Below are 21,534 nucleotides of genomic sequence, written 5' to 3'. Positions count from 1 at the left end.
TTCTAGAATTCAATGGCAATAAAGACACAGCAGTCTCAAAATTATGGGACACAATGAAAGTAGTTTTAAGATGCAACTTCATGGCACCAAAGGCTACGGCCCATGTGAAAAACTGGAGAGATCGCATGCCAGCAACTTGACAGTACACATAAAAGCTCTAGAACAAAAAGAAGAAATCACATCCAAAAGGGGTAGATGGCAAGAAATAATCAACTCAGGGCTAAAAACAATAAAATAGAAGCAAAGGGCTGGTTCTTTGAAAAAAATCAACAAGACAAACAAATCCTTATCCAAATTAACTAAAAGGCAGAGAAAGAATACCCAAATTAAGAAAATCAGAAGTGAAAAGGGGGCATAACAACATGTACCAAGGAAATTCACAGAATCATGTGGACATACTTGTACTCCACCAAACTAAAATCTACAAGAAATGGATAATTTTCTTAATATATTAAAACTTAGCAAACTTAAATCAAGATCAATTTAAACAGATCTCTAACCGCAAGTGAAATAGATGCATTCATTAAAAGTCTCCCAAGCAAAAGTAAATAAATAATAAATAAATAACCAGAATACTGCCAGACTTTCAAAGAAGAGTCAGTTTTAATATTCCTCAAATAATTTCACAAAATTGAAACAGAAGGAACACTGCCCAATTCATTATGAGGCTACAGTTACCCTGATACCCAAACCACACAAACACCAAACAAAGAAAGAAAATTACAGACCAGTTTCCCTTGTAAACATAGAAGAAAACCTGCAAAGCAAACCTAAGAATACATCAAAAAGATCATCATCGCTGACCATGATCAAGCAGGTTTTATTCTGCTTGAATGCAAGGATGGTTCAATATATGTGAATCAGTTAATGTAATCCACCATACAAACAAATTGAAGGACAAAATAAAAACCAAAACCAAAACAAAACAAAAAAACCATGATCATCTCATTAGACATAAAAAAAGGCCTCTGGCAAAATTCAACACCCTTTCATGATAAAAGTCCTAGAGAGATTAGGTATACAGGGACATACCTCAATATAATAAAGGTATTTTACAGCAAGCCCATAGCCAATATCAACTGAAGTGGAAAGAAACTCAAAGCAATCCCACTAAAATCAGGAACAAGACAAGGATGACCACTGTTTCCATACCTATTCAATATAGTACTTGAAGTCTTAGCTAGAGCAGTAAGAGACTGAAGGAGATCACAGGGATACACATTGGAAAGGAAGATGTCAAAGTATCTTTATTTGCAGATGATATGATAGTATACATAAGTGACCTTAACAATTCCACCAGAAAACCCTTACAGCTGATAAACACTTACAGCAAAGTAGCTGGGTATTAAGTCACAAAAACCAGTAGGTTTCCTATAAACTAAGGAAAAATGGACTAAGAAAGAAATCAGGACAACACTTTCCACAATAGCTTCAAATGATATAAAATATGTTCGGGTCTTCTCCTAGCCTCATTGTGCTGGCTTTGTAAAAATAAAGTTTAATTCCATTCACTTTATTGACCGGCATTTGGGAAGAGGTCACAGGTCACAGTGCACATGTGAAGATCAGGAAAAAAAAAACACACAGGAACTGGCTCTTTCTACCCACCACTTGAATCCAGGGACTGAACTCAAGTCTTCAGGCACCTTTGCCACCTGAGCCATCTCAGTGGCCCTATTTGCTTTGAGGAAGTGCTTTGAGGAAGAAGAGATAGAACAAGAGCGGTCACCTGCAGCATCCGTCCCTTGAATAAGTTTGGCAAGTTCAAAGGCCAGGCACTGAGCTTCTCTGGCAGTCAGCCCACAGCACCATGCCTGCAGCTAGTAGCGCCAATCAAGCTCTAGCATTTCCAAAAGGAAGAACCTAGAAACTCTTAAGAATAACTGCACATTTCAGAAGCCCCAGGAATAGGGCAAGACTATCTACCACAGCCAACTTCATCCATATGGAATCAAATTTAACCATCAGAGTAGCATTAAAGTAGGGAAAAATATGTGGGGGACTTGGACACAGAAACCCATGCAGCACAAGCTTAGTACACATCAGGTATAGATTCAACCCCTAATAAACATACACACACATACACATGCATGCATGCACACACATGCACACACATGCACACATATACACACATGCACATACACATGTTCATGCACCCACTGTTTTGGTGAAACTATTGATTTTATTTTTCTTTATAAGTAATAAAATAGAAGCTCAATAATAATTTCATTGCAATAACTACTTTGCACTGAGTTTCTTGTTAATAAATATCTCTCTAACTTTGGTGGAAATGCAAGACAAAATTAATACCACATACACACACATATAATTGGTTTTAAAAAAAAAAGAAAATAGGGTAGGGTTGTCTAAGGATATTTGGCAAGTGTATCCAGGTTGCTGGCTAGAATGGGTTGAAATGGCAGATTGACGAGAGGCCCAGTTCTAGGTAACGTGTAACTTACTGTACTAAATCATGGCCCCAGCTGACATGCAAGCATGGAGGCTATTTTGAACATAGCAGCAGAGCAAGCACACGATGGAACCCCACAGCTGGGCCAATGTGTCTTCAATTATCAGCACACGGAAATACGCAAATGCCGGGAGACCCTGCTCTGTACAAAATGCTTCGCGTGATTCCAAATTATTTTTTTTTCCTACAAGAAAGAATCTTTTTGGGAAGCTTACCTAAAATGAACTCTACTTGCTAAGTTTTAATTTGGTGCTCCCAATGTGACAGAGCACCTCAAGAGTTGAAACACGAGCTGGCAAGGATAACATCAAGGAGCCATGCAAGGAGACGCTGGACAGGTTCCAGGAGACAGATACTTGATAAGCTCGTAATGGCTCGGTTCAATCTGTGTGGCTTCTACAAATGAAAAGGCCACCTTCAGATCACTGGGTCACATCAGAGGCTCTGCTTGTCTGAGTAAACTCAGGAATTAACACAGCATTGGAACAACTGAGGAAAGAAGGGAGGCAGGCCTCACACAAAGATGTAAGGAAAAGCCAGTGTCTCTCCACATTCCTCAGCCTATGACCCTAAGGGAAATGAGATGTGGTCGCAGCAAAACACGACCAAGGACGGTAACTGTGCGTGCAGACTGCACTGTCTGTAAAAACGACACTCACACGCCTCAGATGTGACCTGTCCTGATTCAGGGGGACATCCGAGCACCTTGAGTCAGATAAGCTTTTATTAACTGGACCCAAATTAAGTGAGCCACATATTGGGTGCTTCAAATTACTTAGATAAGCTTTTTGATCATTATTTGGTTAGCATCCCAGCCTCGCGACACGGATTTCTCAAAACCTCTACATTATCATTATTCCAATTCGGGCTATCAAGTGAGTGGACCCTGACTATCAGAGCTCCTTGTGGTTTTTCAATTTGCATTTAAAAGGGTGGGAGACAGAAAAGCCTTTCCAAAATGGCTTGAGGAGTTGTCCTTATCTGAAATGCATGGGACCTAAATGATGGAGGAAGGTCATTGGTTAATTATAATAAACCAACTGCTTGGCCTCATAGCTTAGAACATAGATGGGAGGAGGAAACAGAATAGAATTCTGGGCGGAAGAGGAAGTGAGGTCAGACTCTGCTCTGCTCCTGGAGAGACCCGACAGCTCTGCTGCTCTCTGGAGCAGAGACACCAGGATGGACGTAGGCTAGAATCTTCCCGGTAAGCGCACCTTGGGGTGCTTACACACATCATTAGAAATGGGTGCGAGAATTGGCCTGTAAGGGCTAGAGTTCATGGGCCAAGCAGTTCTTTAAATGAATACAGTTTGTGTGTTGTTATTTCGGGCATGAGCTAGCCAAGTGGCCAGGGTGTTGGGGACGCAGCCCCACCGCTCCATATTTCAACACCTAAATATTTTTTTTAATTCATGGAAGACCTTAGTGATAGGAAGGCCCCAAGTGTAAATACAACATTCATTTGTTTCATACACACTTTGTACACAGCAGACTAAAGGTAGTCATACACAGCACTGTGAAGACTAAAGGTAGTCATACACAGCACTGTGAAGACTAAAGGTGGTCATACACAGCACTGTGAAGACTAAAGGTGGTCATACACAGCACTGTGAAGACTAAAGGTGGTCATATACAGTACTGTGAAGACTAAAGGTGGTCATATACAGTACTGTGAAGAATTTCACCCCTGAAATAAAATGCATAGCGTGAAAATTTCTGCTTGCAACATTTTGTTGGCTTTCAAAAATCTTCCCCCAATTTTAGAGTACTTCATAACCATTTTCAGGTTAGGGATGCCCAGCTTGTGCCTATAGTCCTAAGAGGAATCAGAAGAGAAGGGGGAGACTAAGAAGGGCTTTGAATTTTTCACTATGTTTAAACAAACTATCTCTCTAAAACCCTTCAGATTAAAAACCCTTACTCAAATAATGTTGCTTGTGTGTGAAATACACAGATCCCACCCCTCGGAAGGGAATGACATTTCCTCTATGAAGCACAGGCAACCACACAGAGAGGAATCCTGTGCGCTAGCTTCAAGTCCTGACAAATGAAGACCCGCACAGCAGAAACGTCTGTGTGTGCACATCACTTCACAGTTTACAGAGTTAATTCACATCCAGCGCCCCTGAGCTCGTTCTACTAGCCCCGTGATGTCTTTCGGTGTTCCTTCCTAGCACGTGAGACGTTGGAAACTCACTAGGAGCCGAATAAGGCTGAGGCACGGAGGACACTGAGCCTAGTCACTCGGTAAAAACTCCCCGCACAGTACTCACCCATTCAGTAATTAGCGCTCAACACCCACCACGCAATAGCAGCTACTCTAGTGAGTGAGGAGGCTACAGCAGTGAACGAGACAGATTTAAACCCCGTCCAGCCACACAGCTACCATTTAATGAGCACAGCCATATGACTTGTGGGCTTTTGTCTTGATTAGCAGGATGTCATTGACAACACCAAATGTTCAATGAAAATGTTTCTTTTGTGTGTCTAAGAAAATTAAATGCATCAAATCAGACAATTAGAAAACCAAGGAACCAACACTTGAACATGCTAAACGCTGTATTAAGCATTGGTAATCCAAGAGAAAGTTGAGGCACAGATCCTCGATCTACTCAGAAAAGACATGGATGTAAGAATGAACAAAACGGAGTTGCTGTGAATGGAGAACAAATGTTTCTCGGCCCATCTTCATCCAGAGAAACAAGCACCAGATTTCTCTGAGACCACAGTGAGCTCAGAAACAAACAAAAACCACTCCAGGCTTCATCAACTAGCCTTATACTACCAGACTAGAGATTTGAGATACTGGGAAAGGAGAGTAATTATTTTACCTTCAACATTATTCCAACAAAATATTTAAGGCAGCGATGATGTCATCATTGTCTTCCTAAAACACCTCACAGCATACCCTTCCTCTCTCTCATTTTCTTCAAAAGTCCTAGACTTTTAGTTTATTCTCATAGCTTCAAACCAGAGCCTAGAAACTTTCCATAAACACTCACGCAGTTTTCCATGCTTTGTGATCTCCAGCTGTAAAGTCAAGGGTGTGCTGTAGGAAGATGCTTAGCGGCCCTTTAATAAGTTAGAATCTGAAGGAGCCCAGAGGCAGTAAACCTGAAGAGAATCCTGGAAGAAAGGCAGCCAAATGTGCCTACTGAAACCACACAGGAGGCAGGTGTGCAGCTCAGGCCTGCAGGCTCAGCATGGATGGACAGCTGAAGCAGGAGGCCAAGTCAAGGACAGCTTGGTTAGAGTGAATTTCAGGTCAACCCAGGCCACACAGAAAGAACATGTCTCGAGAAGGAAAAATATCAAGTGAGTGGCGACAGACCATGATAAAGCCTCTGGAGACACATCCCTGGGGTGGTTTCCCTCTTACCAAAAGAGCTGCCTGTCACCACAGTTAAGTATAGGGCCGAGAAGCCTAGGGCAAAAAAGATCAAACCGGGGGAAGCAGAAAGGGAGAAAGGCCTGTCGACCAGATATCCTCAGTCACCTCCTGGCCAGGCCCTCTCCACATTTTCTCATGAATTAAGTCTGTAAGTTTTAAGTACCTTTCTCTCCAAAAGCAGCAAGGTCAAGAACGAGAAGCCAACTGTCTGAACTGTTTGCTCTCTAAGCAGCAGCCCTTTGTTGGAAGTGCGGATAACAGGAAGAAGAAAGTAAGTACAAGCTTCTGACTGTCTGTTTTGTGATGGACATGACACAACTGACTTTGCAAACCACACAAGTCTCAGATAAAGTGCACAATGACACCTGTCATTTGAAATGAAACCCACACAAAAAGAAAATGGCTGATTTAGAGCTAATGGAACTTTAAAATATGGAGAGTGCACATGACTCCAGTGTTTGCACTGTGAGGAACATAGAGCCATAATGCTAATTTTTCATCTCTACTATCACTGACAAAAAAAAAAATAATAATGTCCTTTACTTAGAGGCCAGTAATTTTTCAAAAGGAAAAATTAAGTAGAAAGCCCTAATTTTCTTACAGAACCATGTCCGGGCAGCAGGGGAAGCTTTAGACCCCAGGCAAGACTGAGAGTGAGGACGCCTGACTAGAGGGTCACAGCACCGCAAAGACAGATCAAGACGAGGTGACAAATGGGACTCCAGCACTCTGTATTATGAGCCCACAGTGAGGGAAGTCATGAGGAAGCTGGAAGGGTCTGGAATAGTCGGTGCAAGGGACACAGTGGCTTGTAAGTTCTGAACACGCAGGAAAACATTCAACCCCCCAGCTTCCCCTCAGCACAGCCAACTCCTGCTCCCTTTATTTTAACAAACACAGATTTACTATCTGAAAAAAAAAAAAAAACCACTACAACAGAAACTCAATAGGTACCAAACAAATGAGGACACCTTACACAAGCGAAAGGAAGAGGCCACGACAGGGCCAGACATGTGGGAGGTACTTAAACACAAGGCAACAACTTGCAAGATGAGTCATTAAAATGTATGAGAAAAAATATAAAGAAAATCCAGGATGTTATAAAGCATAAAGAAAACACAGAAATTTTCGACATCCATCTAGGGATTGCATACCCAGTCATCAGGAATACCAAGAAAAAAACAGAGAAAATGGGAGGGCAGAGAGCTTATAAAGAACTAAGGCAAGAAGTGTTTGTGCAGCTAACGTTTCCAGGCTCAACGCGACACTGGACGAGCAAAACCGCGACATTAATAGTCATTAGTAGTTCAAAATGCCCCAAATACAGGACCGCATTCTAAAACACCTATGATCTTTTAAGGGAAACCCCTAACTCAGGACTCCATACGCAGCCCAGCAGCTGGGTAGGTGAGCAATGCCATCTACAGTTGCACGAGTTCTCAAACTTCCCTTCTGCCTACTCTTTTGTCCTTTCTCCTTCCAGGGGCAATCCAACAAAAGCGGGGATCTGGAAGAGGGACCTGACATCTGAGGCCTCTGAGGAGAGGCCGGGAGAACATTGGGACTAAGACAGAGGAATAGTACACCATGACAACTGTCAAGGCAACAGAGGCCTGGTGCTAAACAGGACAGAAGGAGCAGCCAGGAACAAGAAATCAAACCCCTTGGGCTCAGGGTCTACCCTTAGGGTCTGGAAAAAAACTAATTTCAAAGACTAAGGAAACTAGCGCAGCAACTTTAGCAGCTGACTAAAAGACAAGGTGGGACACAAAGGATGATGAAATACATCAACGTCTAGATAGAAGCATTCCTACCTTATGGTCATGCATCCTGTAATTGACAAAAAGCCAAACTGGAAAGCTATCCCAAGAAAACATAAAGAGGGGGATTGAAAAATTAAATCTCACAACCCAAAATCAAAAGCCCATGTAAGACATAGAGAGAGGATGTGTGTGTAAAAATAGTTAAGAAGAAAAGGTCATAAATTTGAGAAGCAGTAGGGGAACACAAGAGCTGAGCAGAAAGAGGAAGCCATGGAAATGATGTAACTATAGTATTCACGTATGAAATTCTAAAAAAAAAACTTAAAATGATAATGTAACTCCACAGTCATCTAACATATGAATTTTAAATAGCATAAACAGAAAAGCAAACAGCTCCTGTTAAATAATGCATCTGGGAAATAAACTGAACAGGAAAAGTATGAGGCAATTTTTGAAGCTATTTTTTCTGAAACTACTCATATGATTAATATTTTTCAAGATGAAGAGATTATTTTATAAAGCATATGCTCATTTTAAAATGACCATCCAATAAACATTTGCATTATTTTTTTGTTGTTTTGTTTTGTTTGCATTATTTGTTTTGTTGTTTTGTTTTTCAAGACAGGGCTTCTTTATAGCTTTGGAGCCTGTTCTGGAACTAGCTCTTGTAGACCAGGCTGGCCTTGAACTCACAGAGTTCTGCCTCCCAAGTGCTGGGATTAAAGCCACAACACCCAGCTTCATTTGTACTTTAATAAATAAAGCTTGCCTGAAGATCAGAGAGTGAAATAGCCCCACCGATCAGTCTTATAAACCAGGCACACCTTTAATCCCAGTAGCCACACTAGTTTGCCATAGAAACCAGGAGGTGCCTGTCTTTAATCCCAGTGGTACACACCTTTAAACTCAGCTCTAGAGAGCAATATAAGACAGGAGGGGACAGCTCACAGACACAGTCTCATTCTGAAATTCTTAGAGGCAGGGTCTCTACTTCGGACAAAGATTATAGATCTTTGAAACAAAAGCATTTAACTTCACAGCAAAAGTTTACAGATTGATATACAATTTAGTCAGGTACTGATTTTGGTTTTGAAAACTTAGTTCTCTACCTAAAATGTTTGCTATAAAATTCAAATAAACTCAAGCATAAATAAAAATATATCATTTCACTGCATGTCCTCATGACTTCACATCTGCCAATAAAGACAAAATTAGATTATCAGACACCTGGTCAAAAATATTAATGAGATTTGTATTACGTTTACTAAAAGTTTCTTCCCTTTCTCAAAACTCATCCCATCAGCCTAACTTGTGTGGTGGTCAGCTGAAGCAGGAACTGTGGTGGGCCACATCCAGATGCCTTCTATTTCTATGATATCAGCTATGAACTGTTTTTACATTTAAGAGGAGGGGGATATCTCATGACAGAAAAAAAAATCTCTTAAAATTCTGATCTGTGTCCATAAATGAAGTGTCATTGGGACAGGGCTCTGGTCACTTAAATCTGCTGCCGCTTTCAGGCAATGAAGGATAAGGCTGCAGTCACCACAGAGTGTGGAGGCTGAAAACTTAAGACAGCTCCTTCATGAGCCTCTGCAGAAAAACACTGATTGATCTCCGAGTTAAAATATTATAATTCCTGAATCTCATTTGACTTTGCTTCAATTTATTAAGCCTCATTCATACCTCAACATATCCACGCAGTAAGATCACAGGTCATGGACCACTTGAATAAGAAGGTGAGACTCATTCATACCTCAACATATCCACACAGTAAGATCACAGGTCATGGACCACTTGAGTAAGAAGGTGAGACTCATTCATACCTCATACCTCAACATATCCACACAGTAAGACCATAGTTCATGGACCACTTGAGTAAGACAGTGAGACTCAGCGGGACTGGGTGGTTTGTTGAGAGTCAGTGTTGAGCAGAAGCAGAACTGATAAACGATTCTTTGGACATCAGGGTACCACACCACTAATGCCCAGTGTTTACTCCAGTACATCCTTGTTCCTATGACCCTCTTCAGCATGCTACCCATAAATCAATAGCTGAAAAATGTTCGTGAAGCATGTGCCTAATTCCATCTTCCCCAAATATTTAAGCTAGATTTCTGCTGACAGTAACTTATACCCAGTCAATACAGCAAGCAGTACAGAATCTATGTGCTGTTAAGGATTGGATCTCTGATGTCAGAAAGACCCCAACTCTGACCCTGATGTGGGAGTGTCATATATCAATCTGTTGATTTCATTGGTTAAGTAATAAACACACTGCTTGGCCTCATAGGTTAAAGCATTGGTGGGAGGAATAAACAGAATAGGATGCTGGGCGGAAGAGGAAGTGAGGTCAGACTCTGCTCTGCTTCAGGAGAGACTCGACAGCTCTGCCCTCTGGAACAGAGACACCAGAATGGACGGAGGCTAGACTCTTCCCGGTAAGAGCACCTTGGGGTGCTTACACACATCATTAGAAATGGGCTAGTCCAGGTGCGAGAATTAGCCTGTAAGGGCTAGAGTTCATGGGCCAAGCAGTTCTTTAAATGAATACAGTTTGTGTGTTGTTATTTTGGGCATGAGCTAGCCAAGCGGCCGGGGTGTTGGGGACGCAGCCCCGCCGCTCCTATTTCAACATGACCCTGTCCCCCAATACCCTTCTGGCTTAGCAATCCTCTTAAATCATTCAACTTCACCCTTTTCACCTCTACAGAAGAGTAAAATACAAGTGACTGACTCACATGAGGTCAACATGAATGAGTTTTGTGGAGCTAAGAGGTGAAGACTCTATCTACACTGGTCTTCCACTCAGGTATCTCATACCCATCCTTTATCCTTGAGGAGCTTGAGAGCAGCGTCTACACCTCAGGGTGCCTAAGCCCTGGTCCTGATCCCATCCTGCAGATCCCCATCTGCCCATCCCTCACAGGCACCCATTCTTTTCCCTGGAGAGAGGCAAGGCCTGTGATGTCAAGTTCAGATAGGATGTGAGGGTGCATGGGCAGAAAGAGTTCCTAGATAATGAACAAACACTGGGAGGTTAAAGAACAGGGCAAAAGTCCAACCGATCACAGCCCTGAGATAGTGAACACGCAGGAAAGGTAAGGAACTACAAACTACTCCTTTCCTTACTGGTTCTACGGCTCTCCATCCATCTCTCTGCTCTCCATCCATCTCTCTCTGCTGTCTCTGTCTCCACCATCTGTCTCTGTCAGTGTGTCTGTCTCTCTCTGCTGTGTGTGTGTGTGTGTGTGTGTGTGCTAATACTTCCACATCTGCTGGTGTCTATCAGTTAACTAATGTTACATACATTACTAGGACTAGTTCCTAATTCATGGAGCTTAGCGCTTCCAATTATGCATCCAGCTAAGCAGGGAGGCAGCACACGAAGCGGCCCTCAGTGAGGTCAGTCCTGTGGTCTCAAAAGACTCCCAGTTTCGACGTAGAATTGAGCCACAGACCCTAAATCCCAATGTAGGAAAGTGACGACAGATCCATTTCCTTTACTGACATGTTTTTGAAACACGCACACAAACACAAATGTGCTCCATATGATAAGCCAAAAATCTGGCTACAAGTAGTCCCGAAAGTCAATAGAGTGTACACTGAGGAATTCTTGTGTGTAGTACAGGATAGGGAGGTTGCATGTTACAACAGCCTGCACTTCAGGGTAAGGGTTCTTCACCTGAAGTCTACTCCCAAACTAGAAACAAAACCTAGACAGAGGAGGAGAACCAGAGAAAGAAAGCACACACATTCACAGTACCTTGCTCCAGTCTGAAGCGGAGGGAGCGTCTGGCTGCTTCCATCTCAGGAGTTGGGTTATCTAGGATATGTCTACACCACTGCAAAGGACTCAGGGATTTCTCTGGCAAAGGGAATACCTTTGAAGAGCCAATATATAACCTTAAAAAAAAGAGAGAAAATCTACATTATAGGTACGCCATAGGTTAGAGAGAAACCTCTATTCTGGTGGAAACGGCATGTATTGAACAGTAGTTCCCATGGAGACGGAACCGCGTTTGAGGGCTTCAAAGTCCCGAGAGCCATTTTTAACAGGCAAATGTCCCCAAATAGAATAGGTCACTTTCCAATGCCTGCTGAGATCTGCTTAACAACAAAATGAAAAATCTCCCCTTTAGTAGCAGAAGCTTCTCTTAAACGGAGCTAAACTGGCATCTTATGCTAGCATTTGACATGTCTAGAAATTAAGGCCATCTCTCTCGTCTCTAACAGAATCCTTCCAAGTTGCTCTGATTCTAATGAACATATATATTCCTGAGATACCAGACGACAGGACGGCCACCTGTTAGAGTGGTGTCAGTGGCCCACAAAGGTGGAAGATGTCATCTCCTTTGGCAACTCACTCTAATAGCTCAGGAACTATGGGGGACGAGCTGGCAATGATCCTGGGCTTTGATGTTCAACCTCTGCTGTGGCAGCCCAGAAGCACTGCAGGTAGAATTCACTCAAGAAGCATGACGTCATCCCTGTACACTTTAATCCCAGCATCGGGGAAGCAGAGGCAGGCAGATCTGGGCCTTCAGGCTGACATGATCTTTAGAGTGAGTTCCAGAATGCTACAAGTGAGACCTTGTCTCAGAACAAACAAAAGCTTACACGCAGTGATTCTCACATTCTTTTGAATATTCCATGACTTAAAAATGTAAAAAGCTCTCTTTCCAGCCATACGAAGCAGGCAGTGAGGCCAATTTTCTCTTTTGCTGACTCCTGTTACAGATGAAAATATCTAGTTAATTTCACAGTAACTGCAATACATCATACTTTTCTTGGAGTGCAGCACACAGTCCTGTATCCACTAAGCATCCACTGGTCCACTACTTCATACTCCCTGCGCCTCCTCTGTACTCCATTAACACAGGTAGGTAATATCCCCCACTCCCATTCCTTGCCGCTGTGTCTAGTACCAGGTACTGCTCTCTGGTCCAAGTAAAGTTCAGGCTGGTCACTTGTTCTTACTCTTTGGTGCTTCAAACACGATTGCTTGAGCATACAGCAGCTCCTGTTTTCAGATTCAGTAGGCTCAGGGTAAGTTCAAGGAATCTAAATGTCTAACAAGTTCCCATGCAATGGTGACCTCTCTGGTATCAAGAACACACTTAAGATCCTCTGGGTTAAATCAGGTAATTCCACTGCCCCGCCTTGCCCAGAGCCTTGTTCATAGCCAAGGCCCAGATACAATCCACACCATTCTAAGCCAATCCAGGAATAGAAAATTAACCTAAATGGATATGGAGAGAAAAGCTAAAGAGTAAAAATTATAATTTAAAATTAAAAAGAAAACCCACGTTAAGAAAGTTGATTGTTGAATTCTACCAAATAGCTGAACACGATACCAATCCTTCATAACTCTTCCATATAGGATGGGCAACATCCTGATGTATTTCATGTGGACAGTGTTTTTATGGACTCTATAGCCAGACAACGGCATTACAAGGAGGGGGAAAATCTCTAATGACCACGATCACTCACGAGCTGATGCAGTCTAAATATTTTAGCAAACCGAGTCTCACACAGAGACATTTCATCTTTACCACATGGAGTTTATTCCAGAAATGAAAGCTTAGTTTAACATTAAGACATCAGTGTAACTTCCTATTTTAACTAAAATGGAAAAAAGCATGTGATGATCTCAATAGACAAAGGAAAAAAGCATTTGACAGCCATAAAAAAAAAAAAAAACTTCAGTAAAACTGGAAGCTGAGGAAACACCCTCAACCCAACTGAAGAGCTATTTAAAGATGAACACTCTGGGAGAGCAAGGTCAGGACACCGGCTCATTGCTAGTCAACGTTCTACAGAGGTCCTACCACTTCAACTAGGGAATGGACTAGGGGTATTTGGACTGAACAGAAGTAAGCCTGTCTTTCTTCACAGATAACACCATCTACTTAAAACTAGTGGGTCTAGTAGCATTGTCTGTAGGATGCTGGGTCAATGAACTTTGTTGTGCGCATCTATATGCATCAGCAACAAAATACTGATACCTTCACATTCGCCCCTTTCCGTCTCCAGAAGCATTTTGAAAACTGTCAAGCACATGTACAAACCTAACAAAAACGTGCACAAGATTAACGACATAAGTTAATAGAGAGATATATACCAGGTTTGTGGTTCAAAGGCTGAATACTATTAAGGTGTAGGTTGTCCTTAATGTTATCTTTATAATTAACAAAATTCCAATAGAAACCCTAGCTCTGTGTGTGTGTGTGTGTGTGTGTTTCTAAAATCCACACGGAAATGGGAAGACCCTTCAATAGCCAAACAACTATTAAAGGCAGCGAAGCTGGAGTGTTCTCACAACCAGATGAATCAGGACAGAGCAACAGTAATGAAGACAGATCACTGTGGCACACAGGTATATACAGCAATGAGAAAAACACAGTCCCCAAATGAAATCAACCATAGAACATGAAATTTCACAGTGCAAAGAAGTCAACGAAGGATGGTCTTCTGAACAAATGATGCAGGGATGAGGATGGTCATTCACAAAACTGTGAGCCCCAGACACCATACAACACCCACAGTTAACGAAGAAAGATAAACCGAAAAGGAAAAAACCTTTGTTAGAAGCCCTAGGTAAAAAAGCCTGTGTCCCAAGGTTGGCAAACATCCCTTCGCTGTAGTTCCTAAGACTGACATCATGATTGATCCAGAAGAATGAGCACTACCAACTACTGGGCCTGACCCTTGGAAAACTCTGCCAGAAGATTATGAAGCGAACCACGTGTTTGGAGAAGAGACTTGCAAATGAAGTGCCTGACAGAGAACTTCAATGTAAACTATATATACCCCTCCAGCTGTTCCTTAGTGTACCTAAGAAATAAAAATGAGGCATGCCACAAACCTAATGGAATCCAAGAAAGGCAAGCTACTGTGGCCCTGGGGGTGGGCATGAAGGGATCACAGGGATGCAGGAACTGGGAGTGCTCTCAGAACATTAGCAGGTGGTTTAAATTCTTTAAAGGAAGTCTTGGTGGCTACTTTTCCATAAAAAGAAATGTTTAAAATGTTTCAACACAAAAGTAATATTAAAATGTTTTTAAAAATCTGTGAATCAGGTCACCTGAAACTCTTTAAAGGCATCCAGCTAAGAGTAATGATGCCTCCGTTCCTCTGCCTGGGGTCTCCTCCTGTTGAAGGAAGGGACTCCATGAAGAGTACATCATATGTCCCCAGAAGCACTATGAAGGGCTAATTCTTATCATTTACCAACATATTTGATGACTACAGTTAAATTTCCTTTAATTTAGATTTTTTTCAAGTCACAATGAGGACTAGACTAATATGCTGGTTCCACTAAATAGCTCTTTTTAAAACTTATTTCAATGCTCTTTGGATTTTTTTAAGAGACAAAACAGAGTAAAAAAGCTAGCCAACCATATCCTAATAGTTAGATAACTGTGGTAAAAGCCCATTCAAATGAAGCAAATATAAATATAAAACAATATTTGGCATATGTACTATATGTAGCCAGGTAAACACCAATACTATAATAAACTCGAGAGCCCGTTATGGAGTCGCATGCCTGTCATCCCGGCACTCAAAAGCTGAAGCAGTAAGGCATGAACTCCAGAGCCAGCCTGGGCTACAACGTGAGGCCTTATCTCAAGAAAGGCAAAATAATATTAATAGTATTAATAGTATATTTTTCATTATGCCATTTTTTAAAGGATTGCTCCTTTGCATTTCTATCAAAACTGTAAAATTTCTTCCCACTGTATGTACATCATCATTAAGAAAAAGCAAAATCTCAAATGATTTGAAATTGGCACGAGAGTTTACGGGCATCAGTGCAACAAAAGCCACTACAAGAGCATTTGTCAATACTATACTCAGGCTGGAAGACATTTAGGCTTTACAAAAACAATGTAGTTTGGGAAGAATGGCTTAGCGTTCCGGGGAACGCCGAGCTGTCGGCGCAGAGCAGCACAGGCTGCTCACACCGTTCCCAAAAGCAGAGTCTGAGGCAGACGATAGATGTGCCCACGAAAGGCTTATTACAAATTTTTTTTAAATTCTCAAATCAAAGTAATTAACGATTACAGTTTATGTGTTTAAAACCTAAAAAGTTTTATTGTCATGTCAAGTGTTAAAAAAAAAAAAAGGAATATTGTGGTTCCTAACACCAAACCAGTAAGATTCTCCAGCTCCCATGTCCTTTCCATGCAATCGTGTTAACAAGAGCACAGGATGACAAAACCTGATTTTCTTAAATAAAAGCACCCAAGACACAAGAAAGGTGCAATTCCTCATCCTGCCTGCTATTCGGAAGTGAACGCTGCACAGCTGCCCTGCAGAACTCGAGTTCCACTCCTCCAACCACTCCTAGAGTGCACCCAGCAAGCAAGCAAACTCGCAGAAGTCCTCCACAAAGGACAAGTGTTCCCGGGCCAAGCAGCAGGAAAACGCACAACATGAGGTCTGGATACTGGTCCCTCCAAAAAGTCCTCATTCGTGGAACACGGACACCCAGCCAACCAAATTCCCATTGCATAACCATCCTTACCATCAACCTTAAAAGTTCCTAAAATTCGATAATAAGGCCTCACTAACAGCACTTAGTTAGGGTTCCTGTTGCTATGACGAAACACCATGACCAACAGCAGCTCCGGGAGGAAAACCTGTACTTAGCTTACACTTCCACAGCCCAGTTCATCATCAAAGTAAGTCGGGACAGGAACTCAAGCAGGGCAGGAACCTGGAGGCAGGAGCTGATGCAGAGGCCATGGAGGGGGTGCTGCTTACTGGCTTGTTCCTCATGGCTTGCTCAGCCTGCTTTCTTATAGACCCGAGGACCACTAGACCAGGGATGGTACCACCCACAATGGGCAGCTCCCTTCCCCCAATCATTAAAGAGGAACTTACAGAGGCGTGTTATCGATTGAGGCTCCCGCCTCTCTAATAACTCTAGTCTGTGTCAAGTTAACATAAAAGTAGCCAGCACAAGCACTTTTTTTTCAATCTGGTTTCATTTTTAAGATTAATGAAAATCCCTTAGTTCAATTTTTTTTTGAATAAGTAGTGCCTCCATCTGCTCCCTCCATTTCCTAACAAGTCTCCGCTTTCCACACCGTTCCTGACACAGGAGGATAGCACATTTTTAATAACCAAATCAGTATCTGAGAGGTTATCAGTGAAACCACAGACAACGGCAACTCAACTGCAAGAGCTGATGTCTGAAAAGACACCCATCACTAGGTGGCTTCGGATGCTACCAAGGAGGGCTGCACACCAACCCTGTCCAACATTTGTTTGAATGGAAAGAACCATAAGCAGTGGAAGGCAGATGCCAAACCTCCCCATCACTCACTCACACTCTCTCTCTCTCTCTCTCTCTCTCTCTCTCTCTCTCTCTCACACACACACACACACACACACACACACACACGGGGATAAAGGAGCAGGGCTGAATGACAAGATGACATGAGTTGTGCAGTTAAGGCTAACGAGGCGCTTGGGACCCGGTAATCAGCAAAGATCAGAACACAAGGCAGATGGCTGGGATCAGTTCCTCCCCAGTCCCCAGTGGGACCAATAGGCGCTATCAGAAAACAGGTTTCTGTCTTCCTGCAAAGCTGCTCAGGGCTTAGCACCTGCTAGGCCGCTGGGTCCCCCTTTCTCCCACGCCCCGCCCCGCGTCCTGGGCCTCAGAACTCTGGGTCTGGGGGACCGCGGCGCAGCAGTCAATACCAGGTGTAGTCGTCCTCCTCGCTCCAGGCGGCCAAGCTGTCCAGGTCCAGCGGCTCCACCTCGTCCAAAAGCGTTGGGGGCGGCAAGGGCGGCGCGGGGGCTTCCCCTGGCGGGGTCCCCGCGGTCCCCGGTTCCGGACTGCCACCCCCGCCGAAGAAGCCCGCCGCGGGCTTGGAGTAGACGAAGGGCGCGTCTGCGGACGGCAGGCTGCAGAGCAGGGAGGGCGCGGGGCTGGGCAAGCAGTAGGTGCCCGGGAACGCGGGGCCCAGCACCCCAGGGCCCGAGGAGGTCGTGCCAGTTGGGGCCCTGTGCGGGGTGAGCGGGCTGCAGGCCCCGGCTGGCGGCGGCGCGGAGGGCGGCGGCGGCGGCAGCAGCAGCAGGTGCGGGGCGGCTGCCGCACTGGCCGCCCGGCTGCGCAGCTGCTCGTTCTGCTTCTCCAGCTTGCGCACCAGCTCCTGCAGCTTCTTCACCTCCAGCTCGGCGTTCACCACCGGCCCGGAGCCCGCGCCGGAGCCCGTCCCCGGCGAGGCGCATTTCACCTGCTCCGCCATCATCGCGGGAGCCCCGAGCGCCGCGGCGAGGAGGCTTCGCGGGCCCAGCTCGCGCCGCCTACCAGCATCAGCACCAGGGCCCAGCCTCGGGCCGAGGCAACGGCAGCCGAGCAGCTCTGCACCGGGCTCTGCTCTAGCGGCTCCGGGTTTTAGCCGCGGCCCCCGGGGCGGGGCGGGGCGCGAGGGGCGGAGCCTGCGGTGATGGCTGTGTCGAGGGGGCGGGACCTACGGTAAGGACCCGCCCTGGGCATCCGCATGCACCCACGCCACCTAACCTCAGGTGCCTGATTGGACCTGACCTGAACTTCCCGCCGCTCGCACTTCCTCCATCTTCAGGCGAGAGAGCCCCCACTTCGGGTCAGAGCTGAGGGCGGGATCTAAAGAAGTCGCAGCAGGTGCCTGTAGCAAAGAGAAATGTGCCCTGGACCAATGGCTTACCCTCTCACAAGAGCACTGTTAGACTTCACCGCACTTCCACAAGCTACAGAAAACAAGCCTAAGGAGCATGATGCTGAGACTCCCAAAACAGATTTGGAGAAGAAAGGTTTAGAAAAGATGCAGCTAAGGCCATAAAAACAAAATGGTGGGGTAGGGAAGGTTGAGGAGGGGAAGAAAGAAATTCCTGTCACTAAGAGGGCCAGGTGCTTACTTCAGCCTATCTAAAATCATCATATTTGAACTATCTCCACCAGTCCTTCCCTTTTAAACAAGAGTTGTGTTTTCATACTCCTTCATATTAGACAAAAGATCTTGGAGCATCCCCTGTGTACTCCACTCTGTTCTAAGAGCTTTTCGACCAAGTCATTGCGGGGAGAAGTATAGCAAAATTGTGGAGTGCTCCATCCGTTAAATAATTTACACTATTAAAACAAGACATGTCTGGGCAGAAAGGAGAAGGCTCTGATATCACCTGCTTTTTTTTTTAACTTCTTGGAAACCAGGCTTTTTATTTATTTTCACCAACAAAAAAAAAATGCTTTTAAGCAGACAAGTTGAACTGTTTTGTTCAGTTAATGCTGACTTAACATTTTGTGTGTTTAAAACAAAGGGAAGCCTGACATTCTGTTTCGAGAAAAATCCATCCACGCCGCTGGTTCTCATCCTCAGACAGTATCCTGTCTGGTGAGGGGCCTGGCTCAGGCTCTGTACACACAGACACTGAAAAGGTATCACGCGTCTCTGTGGCATGGCTAGAATGCTGCATCTGTGGTTTTTAGTTTGACCCTGTGCCTAACTGCTCTGAAATACTCCTGTGTAACTTCTCACTTGCCAAGCCACATCTCTCAACTTGTGCGTATGTGTTCTGGATTTAAGTTGGCTGGCAGGAGCTGCGTAAGTTAGACGTAGGGTAAGTGCCCTGAAGTTTCCTGCCCAGGAATCCCAGCTGGCCTTCACACCCCCGAACCACCTGTACCTCCCATCACCTTTCCAAGTTTCATTCTATCTTTTTTAGTGTGTTGGTTATTACTAAAACCTGGAGAAGTGGAGTAATACTATCGAAACTCCTAAGTGAAGACTCTATTGAAGGCTTTTTCTCCGCATGCTCAGTGGCAGATGCGGGCAGCAGTATCCCTGAAACACAAAGAAAGGGAGAGGACAGACACAATGAGAACAAAGAGCCGCTGGGCTCCACATCAGTGAAAGAAATTGGGAGCCAGCCCACAACAGTGAAGACAGCAAGAACAACAAGTGAAGAAAAGCAGTCATTTTTTTACTGCAAAATTCATATACTCCATAGAAGCAGGGAAATAACCAGTTCCCCTCCCGCATGTGCCCTTTATGGTCTACAGAACACATCCCAGAAGCCAGAAGTCGGGCTGTAGGACTGTTTTTCAAGTAACAATTATTGTAAAAATTTCTCGTTGTTCACAGGAAAGCCTACTGGAAAATTTAAGCACAGAATAGAGGGGGAGGATTGTACTGTGGGTTCTGCAGCCTTGGTTCCCCCTTGCTTTTCAAAGGTGAACTAATTCATGCTCAGGAGAAAGGATAGGTTTATTTTTTTTTCCTACTAAAGCTCTTTTCTTCCCTTCAGAAAACTATGCATGTATACATGCTAATGGCGCTCAAAATGCACACTGATTTTTCAGTCGCTGTCCCCAGGGTGCCTACCTCCTTAACACGTAATTGAAGAGGTTGGTGGTGTCAAGGTTTTAATTAAGCAGTCATGATTTTTTTTTATTTTGGTGCAAATTTCAAGCTGTGTGCTTTGAAAGGCATTGCATCCATAGCTGCACAACTTATTTTTAGTATTCGAAATGAAATGAAAAGGTGGTTTCAGAGTCGACAGAGAAGATATCGACATGAAAATGCACGCCTCGTTAAAAACTTTCTGGGAAACGTCCATAGACCACAAACTCAAAAGCGGATGCAGAGACGCCTGTTGTCCGGTAGTCCTTACTCATCACACTTTAAAACCACACAAGGTCACTGAAATGACTCTTAAAAAACTACAATTAATTCAGTCACCTGTAACTCTACTGGTACCTACAGCTGTCAACCATCGGTTCAATCACTTATCCAGTGAGGAAATTGCACAGAGCATGTGTTGCCAAGTTTATATCAATTTGATACAAGCTAGGGCCATTGGAGAAGAGGGAGGGTCAACTGAGAAAATACCTCTGTAAGATTGGGCATTGGCAGGCCCTGCAGAGCGTTTTCTTGACCAGTGTGGGAGGGCCCAGCTCACGGTGGGTGGTGCCACCCCAGGGCTGGTTGTCCTGGTTTCTATAAGAAAGCAGGCTGAGCAAGTCAGGAAGTGATGTGGAAGTGTAAGCCAAATGAACCCTTTCCTCCCACAGTTGCTGGTGGTCCTGGTATTCCATCACAGCAATAACAATCCTGAATAAGACACAGCAAAATATCTTCTTGAGCATATGAGTAGAATTAAACATCTAGAGGCACCCTGCCTGTGGCATCCTAGTTCTACAAGCGACCCAGGTTCAGTTACCGACCCAAGCTTAGTCATGAAGACAACGGCGCTTCTCAACAGTTTCTTCTGGCCCAGCGACTCTCCTCTTTACAGGGCATCAATTCACCACCATGGACCCAATTCCCTCAAGAAAGGAAAATTCACCTAAAATGTAAAACCAAGTCTGAGGATCTTCACCTGTGTTTTCAAGCTGATCAGAGGTCAAGGGTTTGGTGAGCCCGCCTCTCACAGGAAATGCCTGCTGCCCACAAAGGAAAGGGCAGAAAGCTGTCCGCCCCACTGCCCATGGGACCCACAGTGCCTATGGGGTGGCCAGCACATGCCAGAGAAACACTGAATTACTTCTTTAAAAAAGATGAATAAATAAATTCCCGAGTTGCATCTGGAATTGAGATCAGAACCTAATTAGTTATTTGCATATGCCTCGTTTATCATGTAGTAGCAAGATGGGAAGATAAGAAGGCTTCTTGCAGACCCATGATAATCAATTATGTCACATATGACCCAAATAGAACTAGAAAAACACTTGCTACATTGAATGTGCTGTATTTTAAAGCCAGGGGTCATACAGGGAGAAATACTTTAATAATACTCTGTGTTTTGGGTTGCATGTCTAAGCCTCACTCAACACTCCTACTTAGAATAATGTCAAACAACCATGTAATTATACCCTATAAAGTCATACAGTAGTGCTTATAGTAAGAGTAATA

General features: G+C 44.0%; 1 protein-coding gene across 2 annotated transcripts in view; it reads right to left on the bottom strand.

The window, feature by feature from the left end:
- Slain1 (SLAIN motif family member 1) overlaps positions 1-18,016 on the bottom strand; it is a 42,453-nt gene extending 24,437 nt beyond the window's left edge. For both annotated transcript variants that reach the window (XM_050144577.1, XM_050144578.1), the window contains exons 1-2: positions 17,342-18,016; positions 11,394-11,533 (exon numbers count right to left, since the gene is read on the bottom strand). In XM_050144577.1, the coding sequence (XP_050000534.1) occupies positions 11,394-11,533; positions 17,342-17,895 (694 nt within the window). In that variant the 5' untranslated portion in view covers positions 17,896-18,016. The remainder of the gene's footprint in view (positions 1-11,393; positions 11,534-17,341) is intronic.
- Positions 18,017-21,534: the final 3,518 nt, after the last annotated feature.

This window comes from Alexandromys fortis, unplaced genomic scaffold (assembly GCF_014885135.2).
Source record: "Alexandromys fortis isolate MF-2015 unplaced genomic scaffold, M_Fortis_MF-2015_v1.1 scaffold_43, whole genome shotgun sequence".
Lineage (NCBI taxonomy): Eukaryota > Metazoa > Chordata > Mammalia > Rodentia > Cricetidae > Alexandromys > Alexandromys fortis.
This window is presented reverse-complemented; position numbering and strand designations above follow the sequence as displayed.